The sequence below is a fragment of the Balaenoptera ricei genome, chromosome 4 (assembly GCF_028023285.1).
Source record: "Balaenoptera ricei isolate mBalRic1 chromosome 4, mBalRic1.hap2, whole genome shotgun sequence".
Lineage (NCBI taxonomy): Eukaryota > Metazoa > Chordata > Mammalia > Artiodactyla > Balaenopteridae > Balaenoptera > Balaenoptera ricei.
This window is the reverse complement of record NC_082642.1, coordinates 80,432,767-80,442,429: the sequence shown is the minus strand read 5'-3', so window position 1 is coordinate 80,442,429 and position 9,663 is coordinate 80,432,767. Positions and strand designations below refer to the sequence as shown.

The window sequence follows — 9,663 nt, the reverse complement described above, 5'->3', positions numbered from 1 at the left end:
CAAGGTGGCGGCACAACACCAGGGAATTAACTGCTCAAATCAATGACACCTGTGATTTCAGTTTAAATTATAACCTGGCATTGATCTTGGATGTGGAATTATAGAACAAGAAGGGACAGACTCTGTGGTCCATTTGGTCTAGTGGTTTTCAGAAACTGCATCATGAAGCCCTGGGACTTCCTGGGAACTCTGTTGCCTGTTTCAAACAGAAAAGTTTTATTTTACAGCCAGGGCTTCAAATCTAGTCCAGTCCTTTCATTTGACAGATGGGAAGCTGGAGCCCTGAGAGATGGCTTGACTAAAATAGTAGGGCTAATTGTAGAGATGCAGCTTTAGAGCCCAGGCGTAGTATTTCCTGTTTCTCAGGGCTGCATATTTCCCAGTGCCATCACAGGCTTCAGAGGTTTACCCCAAAGATTGTGATGCAACTTGGTAAGAGTTTGAAGCAAAGGACATTCTTGCCTTGTCATTTTGTTACTTTGCAACTACTTTGTTGGCAACAAAATAATAATACAGAACATATGATATATTTTCATGTCTGTATGTTCTATATCCATCTAAAATAAGCTCTAAAGCTAAGGTCTGTGTTTTCTTTTTCTCTATATATCTCTTCCATATCACCTAGAATGGATTTCTGTACTTGGAACTCACTCATCTTCATCTAGCATTTGTTGGAGGGTTTGTCAAGTGCAGGGTATAGGGGTCCATAGCTGAAATAAGGCTTGGTCCTTGCCCTTGGAAGAAGTCTAGTAGGTGTTGGTGGGAGAGACAGATATAAAAGTGGAAAATTTATTACATAAGTACAGTGAGAAAGAAGCCATGAGCTTGAGTCTGAAAATGCTGCCTTACAGTAGAGCATTCTTTTGTTTTGCTTCATTTTAAGCCCTCAGAAAGTGCTCATTCCTGTTGTTAACAACTAAAGTTGTCTCCCAGAAGGCAAATGTTGTGAGGTATGGTAGAACTAGATATTTTCTCCTCAAAATGGAGGAGAAAGGAAATTCTAAAGTGGGGAATATGTTCTTAATTTTCATTTTTCTATGAACACAGCCACTTAACCCCTCAGTTTTTCCACTTTCCCCTGTGCTCCAGATTACTTTCTTTGAAGACAAAAACTTTCAAGGCCGCCACTATGACAGCGATTGCGACTGTGCGGATTTCCACATGTACTTGAGTCGCTGCAACTCCATTAGAGTGGAAGGAGGCACCTGGGCTGTGTATGAAAGGCCCAACTTTGCTGGGTACATGTACGTCCTACCCCGGGGCGAGTACTCTGAGTACCAGCACTGGATGGGCCTCAATGACCGCCTCAGCTCCTGCAGGGCTGTCCACCTGGTGAGTGTGCAGAGGGTGCACGTGCTCTCTCTCTTTCTGTCTCTTACCCCCTCCCCCGCCGTTTTGCTTTTACGTGAAAGAGTTTTCTTAAGATTTTCCCACCTCTTAATGGGTGGTTGTCTCTTGTTGGCCGCTGAGGTTTCAATAAAATCTTAGGTCAGTTCATCACAAGACTACATGACTTATTTCCATAGTACTTTCTCTACCTCTTGTATATTTTAAGGAATTGTTTTTCTTATTGAACGTCAGCTGTTTCAGTCAGTGCGCAGTGGGGATGGGTGTTCAGATCATCTCACTTTCAAGATGGTGGATCCCAAACCTCACTGTTCTCTGAGTTCCTGGCCTGCTGTTGATTTTGCTAATGTTTGCTGTTCATTTCCCCCTTTGTTTTTTTAGTCTAGTGGAGGCCAGTATAAGATTCAGATCTTTGAGAAAGGGGATTTTAATGGTCAGATGTATGAAACCACTGAAGATTGCCCTTCCATCATGGAGCAGTTTCACATGCGAGAGGTCCACTCCTGTAAGGTGCTGGAGGGTGCGTGGGTCTTCTACGAGCTGCCCAACTACCGTGGCAGGCAGTACCTCCTGGACAAGAAGGAGTACCGGAAGCCCATCGACTGGGGCGCAGCTTCCCCAGCTATCCAGTCTTTCCGCCGCATTGTGGAGTGATGACACGGATGCAGCCATAAGCTTCTTCCTGGGGCCAAATGCTGGCTGGCCTTGTCGTCCAAATAAGCGTCATAAATAAAAACAATTGGCATGCATTCCACTGTTTACTATAACGCCTCTCCTTAAACACTTGTAGGCACCAGTAAAGTAGTGCCCACCACAGCGGGCAGTTACACAAAGCAACTCATCCTTCAGGTTATGTCTTTGTGCCAGACGAAATGGGACTGGATTAAAAAAGGTTAGAAAATCGTACTGCCATGTGGTGGTTCTTGTTGCTTAAGGTCTGTATTAATGGTGCACTAGGAGGATGCGGAATCCGCGTCTCCTCACGACTAGGGCACCTATCAGGCACCGGTGGGGGACCACGGACACCGAAGGGGATGGGAGGAACCCCCAGCAACCGGGTAGGACGTGGGGGGAGTGAGGGGGGAGGAGTCGTGGAGGCGGGACGGGACCGGTGCCACTGAGGGGCGGCCGGGGGAGGGAAAAGGATCCCACGCCCAGTGGGGGAAATTGGGGGACCACTGGGAGGGCAGAGGATCAAAAGGGAGAGTGACCAGGTTTCCCCTGTCCACTTGGGCCCCCAGGAACCTGTTGAGATCCCGGGCCTGATCCTCTGCCCACCTAGGCCCCCTCCAGCTGTGCAGGTCCTGAGGGAGTGGGAGGGAGGGAAAGGGGAGCAAAAGTAAGGCCGGACCTCCGGGACCAGCACCCCTGAGGGGCAGCTGGGGGAGGGGAGGAGTTCCTACACCTAGCGGGACCCATGGTTAGGGGGCCAGCGGCAACGGGGCAGACATTGGGGGAGACGGTGGGGGAGGGGCACAGAGGAACGGAAGGGAACGGGGCCAGCGCTTTCCCTGTCCACTTAGGCACCGGGAAGCCTGCTGGGCTCCTGGGCCAAATCCTCTGTCCTCAGAGCCTCCCTCCTGCCTCGCAGAACCCAAGGCCTGCCCCACACCCCCACCCAGGGCCCCACCTCTACACTCGGTCCCCCTCCAATGCGTGGGGCCTAAACCCCACCCACACACCCTCACCCAGCGCCCTACCTCCAAACTCCAGAACTCCACATTCCAGAGGCCCTCCTTTCCACGGGAGGCCTCTCCCCTTCTGTGCAGGTCCTGAGCAGAGGCCCCGCCCCATGCTCAAACGTCACCACCCCACCCGCCTAGGTCCCACCCCACCCTAACCCCGCCCCTGCCTAAGTTCCTCCCCCGTCTAAACTCCGCCCCCATAGCCAAGGGTTGGGTTTTTTTTTTCTTTTTTTCCTCTTTTAGATTGGGGTTCTGTTTTACCTTGTTGATTCATTGTTGTTGATTCACTTACATTTTGATTTTTTTCTAATAAATCTTTTATTTTTCTAATTTTATTTTATTCTTTATACTTTGTTATTGTTCTGCTCCTTTTGGCTTGTTCCCCGCCCCCCCCTTTTTTTTCTTTTTCCTGCTGTGGTTTTATTCTACCTTGTTGCAGTTGTTTCAAATATATTTTTATTTTTCCTAATATATTTTTTATCTAATTTTATATTGTTTTTTATTCTTTGTTATTGTACTGCTCCTTTTTTTCTTTTTCGCCAAACCACGCGGCTTGCAGGGTCGGACCCGAGCTCCTGTGGTGGGAGCTCCGAGTCCAAACCACTGGACTAACAGAGAACCTCAGACTCCAGGGAATATTAATAGGAGTGAGGTCTCCCAGAGGTCCTTGTCTCGGCACCAAGACCTGGCTCTATCCAACTGCCTGCAAACTCCAGTGCTGGACGCCTCAGGCCAAACAACCAGTAAGACAGGAATACAGCCCCACTCATCAAAAAAAAAAAAGAAAAAGAAAAAGAAACGACAAAAAAATATGTTACAGACGAAGGAGCAAGGTAAAAATCTACAAGACCAAATAAATGAAGATGAAATAGGCAAACTACCTGAATAAGAATTCAGTGTAATGATAGTAAAGATGATCCAAAATCTCAGAAACAGAATGGAGAAAATACAAGAAAAATTTAACAAGGATCTAGAAGAACTAAAGAGCAAACAAACAGTGATGAACAACACAATAACCAAAATTAAATACTCTAGAAGGAATCAGTGGCAGAATAACTGAGGCAGAAGAATGGATAAGTGAGCTGGAAGATAAAATGGTGGAAATAACTGCCAGGGAGCAGAATAAAGAAAAAAGAATGAAAAGACTTGAGGACAGTCTCAGAGACCTCTGGAACAACATTAAATACACCAACATTCAAATTATAGGGGTCCCAGAAGAAGAAGAGAAAAAGAAAGGGTCTGAGAAAATATTTGAAGAGATTATAGTCGAAAACTTCCCTAACATGGAAAAGGAAATAGTCAATCAAGTCCAGGAAGCGCAGAGAGTCCCATACAGGATAAACCCAAAGAGAAACATGCTGAGACACATATTAATCAAACTATCAAAAATTAAATACAAAGAAAAAATATTAAAAGCAGCAAGGGAAAAGCAACAAATAACATACAAGGGAATCCCCATAAGGTTAACAGTTGATCTTTCAGCAGAAACTCTGCAAGCCAGAAGGGTGTGGCAGGATATATTTAAAGTGATGAAAGGGAAAAACCTACAACCAAGATTACTCTACCCAGCAAGGATCTCTTTCAGATTCGATGGAGAAATCAAAAGCTTTACAGACAAGCAAAAGCTATGAGAATTCAGCACCACCAAACCAGCTTTACAACAAATGCTAAACGAACTTCTCCAAGCAGGAAACACAAGAGAAGAAAAAGACCCACAAAAACAAACCCAAATCAATTAAGGAAATGGTAATAAGAACATACATATCGATAATCATCTTGAATGTAAATGGATTAAATGCTCCAACCAAAAGACACAGACTGGCTGAATGGATACAAAAACCAGACCCTTATATAAGCTGTCTACAAGAAACCCACTTCAGACCTAAGGACATACAGATTGAAAGTGAGGGGATGGAATAAAATATTCCATGCAAATGGAAATCAGAAGAAAGCTGGAGTAGCAATTCTCATATCAGACAAAATAGACTTTAAAATAAATACTGTTACAAGAGATAAGGAAGGACACTACATAATGATCAAGGGATCAATCCAAGAAGAAAACATAACAATTATAAATATATATGCACCCAACATAGGAGCACCTCAATACATAAGGCAAATGCTAACAGACATAAAAGGAGAAATTGACAGTAACACAATAATAGTGGGGGACATTAACACCCCACTTACACCAATAGACAGATCATCCAGACAGAAAATAAATAAGGAAACACAGCTTTAAATGACACAATAGACCAGATAGACCTAATTGATATCTTTAGGACATTCCACCCAAAAGTGGAAGAATACACTTTCTTCTCAAGCGCACACAGAACGTTCTCCAGAATAGATCACATCTTGGGTCACAAATCAAACCTTGGAAAATTTAAGAAAATTGAAATCGTATCAAGCATCTTTTCCGACCACAAAGCTATGAGATTAGAAATCAATTACAGGAAAAAAAAAACAGTAAAAAACACAAATACATGGAGGCTAAACAGTGTGCTGCTAAATAACTAAGAGATCACTGAAGAAGTCAAAGAGGAAATCAAAAATACCTAGAAACAAATGACAATGAAAACATGACGATCCAAAACCTATGTGACGCAGCAAAAGCAGTTCTAAGAGGGAAGTTCATAGCAATTCAAGCTGACCTCAAGAAACAAGAAAAATCTCAAATAAACAATCTAACCTTATGCCTAAAGCAACTAGAAAAAGAAGAACAAAGAAAACCCAAAATTAGTAGAAGGAAAGAAATCATAAAGATCAGAGCAGAAACAAATGAAATAGAAACAAAGAAAACAATAGCAAAGATCAATAAAACTAAAACCTAGTTCTTTGAGAAGATAAATGAAATTGATAAACCTTTAGCCAGACTCATCAATAAAAAAAGGGAGAGGACTCAAATCAAAATTAGAAATGAAAAAGGAGAGATTACAACTGACACCACAGAAATACAAAAGATCCTAAGAGACTAGTACAAGCAACTCTATGCCAATAAAATGGACAACCTGGAAGAAATGGACAAATTCTTGGAAAAGTACAACCTTCCCAGATTGAGCCAGGAAGAATTAGAAAATATAAACAGACCAATCACAAACACTGAAATTGAGACTGTGATTAAAAATCTTCCAACAAACAAAAGCCCAGGACCAGATGGCTTCACAGGCAAATTCTATCAAACATTTAGAGAAGAGCTAACACCTATCCTTCTCAAACTCTTCCAAAATATAGCAGAGGGAGGAACACTCCCAAACTCATTCTACGAGACCACCATCACCCTGATACCAAAACCAGACAAAGATGTCACAAAGAAAGAAAACTACAGGCCAATATCACTGATGAGCATAGATGCAAAAATCCTCAACAAACTACTAGCAAACAGAATCCAACAGCACATTAAAAGGATCATACACCATGATCAAGTGGGGTTTATCCCAGGAATTCAAGGATTCTTTAATATATGCAGATCAATTAATGTGATACACCATATTAACAAATTGAAGAATAAAAACCATATGATCATCTCAATAGATGCAGAAAAAGCTTTCGACAAAATTCAACACCCATTTATGATAAAAACCCTCCACAAAGTAGGCATAGAGGAAACTTACCTCAACATAATAAAGGGCATATATGACAAACCCACAGCCAACATCGTTCTCAGTGGTGCAAAACTGAAACCATACCCTCTAAGATCAGGAACAAGACAAGGTTGTCCACACTCACCACTTTTATTCAACAGAGTTTTGGAAGTTTTAGCCACAGCAATCAGAGAAGGAAAAGAAATAAAAGGAATCCAAATCGGAAAAGAAGGAAAGCTGTCACTGTTTGCAGATGACATGATACTATACATAGAGAATCCTAAAGATGCTACCAGAAAACTACTAGAGCTAATCAATGAATTTGGTAAAGTAGCAGGATACAAAATTAATGCACAGAAATCTCTTGCATTCCTATACACGAATGATGAAAAATCTGAAAGAGAAATTAAGGAAACACTCCCATTTACCATTGCAACAAAGAGAATAAAATACCTAGGAATAAACCTACCTAAGGAGACAAAAGACCTGTATGTAGAAAACTATAAGACACTGATGAAAGAAATTAAAGATGATACAAACAAATGGAGAGATATACCATGTTCTTGGATTGGAAGAATCAGCATTGTGAAAATGACTATACTACCCAAAGCAATCTACAGATTCAATGCAATCCCTATCAAACTACCAATGGCAGTTTTCACAGAACTAGAACCAAAAATTTCACAATTTGTATGGAAACACAAAAGACCCCGAATAGCCAAAGCAATCTTGAGAAAGAAAAACAGAGCTGGAGGAATCAGGCTCCCTGACTTCAGACTATACTACAAAGCTACAGTAATCAAGACACTATGGTGCTGGTACAAAAACAGAAATATAGATCCATGGAACAGGATAGAAAGCCCAGAGATAAACCCACGCACCTATGGTCAGCTAATCTATGACAAAGGAGGCAAGGATATACAATGGAGAAAAGACAGCCTCTTCAATAAGTGGTGCTGGGAAAACTGGACAGCTACATGTAAAAGAATGAAATTAGAACACTCCCTAACACCATACACAAAAATAAACTCCAAATGGATTAAAGATCTAAATGTAAGGCCAGACATTATAAAACTCTTAGAGGAAAACATAGGCAGAACACTCTATGACATATATCACAGCAAGATCCTTTTTGACACACCTCCTAGAGTAAGGAAAATAAAAACAAAAATAAACAAATGGGACCTAATGAAACTTAAAAGCTTTTGCACAGCAAAGGAAACCATAAACAAGACAAAACGACAACCCTCAGAATGGGAGAAAATATTTGCAAATGAAGCAACTGACAAAGGATTAATCTCCAAAATATACAAGCAACTCATGCAGCTCAATATCAAAAAAACAAACAACCCAATAAAAAAATGGGCAGAAGACCTAAATAGACATTTCTCCAAAGAAGACATACAGATTGCCAACAAACACATGAAAGGATGCTCCACATCACTAATCATTAGAGAAATGCAAATCAAAACCACATTGAGGTATCACCTCACACCGGTCAGAATGGCCATCATCAAAAAATCAACAAACAATAAATGCTGGAGAGGGTGTGGAGAAAAGGGGACCCTCCTGTAATGTTGGTGGGAATGTAAATTGATACACCCACTATGGAGAAAAGTATGGAGGTTCCTTAAAAAACTAAAAATAGAACTACCACGTGACCCAGCAATCCCACTACTGGGAATATACCCTGAGAAAACCATAATTCAAAAAGATACATGTACCACAGTGTTCATTGCAGCACTATTTACAATAGCCAGGACATGGAAGCAACCTAAGTGTCCATCAACAGATGAATGGATAAAGAAGATGTAGCTCATATATACAGCGGAATATTACTCAGCCATAAAAAGGAATGAAATTGAGTTATTTGTAGTGAGGTGGATGGACCTAGAATCTGTCATACAGAGTGAAGTAAGTCATAAAGAGAAAAACAAATACCATATGCTAACGCATGTATATGGAATTTTAAAAAGTGGTACTGATGAACCTAGTGGCTGGGCAGGAATAAAGATGCAGATGTAGAGACTGGACTTGAGGGCACAGGGGGGATGGGGAAGCTGGGATGAAGTGAGAGGGTAGCATTGACTTATATACACTACCAAATGTAAAATGGATAGCTAGTGGGAAGCAGCAGCATAGCACAGGGAGATCAGCTTGGTGCTTTGTGACGACCTAGAGGGATGGGATAGGGAGGGTGGGAGGGAGGCTTAAGAGGGTGGGGATATGGGGATATATGTATACATATAGCTGATTCACTTTGTTGTACAGCAGAAACTAACACAACATTGTAAAGCATTTATACTCCAATAAAGATGTGAAAAAAAAAAAGATTCACAGATTACAGATTCTGTAAGAGCCACACAGTTTATCTAAGCCAGTGCATGTAAATTTTTTTTTAAAGCAGCAGAACCTTTCATCAAACAAAATTTTATGCTCTAATAAGCATAAGAAAGAACCTAGGGTTAGGAAAACGCAAATTAAACCACCTTGACAAACCACTACACACTCACCAACAGCTAAACCTGACTGACAGTACCAAGTGTTGGCAAGAATGTGAAGCAACTGGAACTCTCGTGCACTCCTGAAGGGAGGGAAAAATGGTGCAGCCACTGTGGAAAACAGTCTGATGGTTTCTTATAAAGTTAAACATACACTTACCATATGTAGTAGGCAGAATTTTAAGATGGTCCCATGACCTTTGCTCCCAGATGTTACTCCTGTGATTAGGTTACTTTATATGGCAAAAAGGAGATTGTTTGGGTGGGTCCAATCTAATTACACCAGTCCTTTAAAAGCAGAGTTTTCTCTGGCTGGTAGCAGAAGAAGAACCAGAAAGACTGGAAGTGTGCAAAGGACTCAACATGCATTGCTGGTTTGAAGATGCAAGGGCTGTGTGAGAAAGAATGTGGGCAACTTTAAAGATCTGAAAGAGCCCCCACCCCGCCCCCCTGTAACGGGAGGAAGAAGTGGATTCTTCCCCAGCTCTCCCAAATAAGCACCCAGCCTGACCAATACCTTGATTTCAGCCTTGTGAAACCCTAAGC

The 9,663-nt window shown here is 41.8% G+C and overlaps 1 protein-coding gene across 1 annotated transcript; it reads left to right on the top strand.

Annotated features, from left to right (window-relative positions):
• The first annotated feature begins 750 nt into the window (after positions 1 to 750).
• CRYGS (crystallin gamma S) lies at positions 751 to 2,086 on the top strand. The gene is made up of 2 exons (XM_059920738.1): positions 751 to 1,332; positions 1,729 to 2,086. Exons 1-2 carry the CDS (start codon positions 1,162 to 1,164, stop codon positions 1,999 to 2,001), a joined length of 444 nt encoding a protein of 147 aa, XP_059776721.1. The 5' UTR covers positions 751 to 1,161; the 3' UTR covers positions 2,002 to 2,086.
• The last annotated feature ends 7,577 nt before the right edge of the window (positions 2,087 to 9,663 follow it).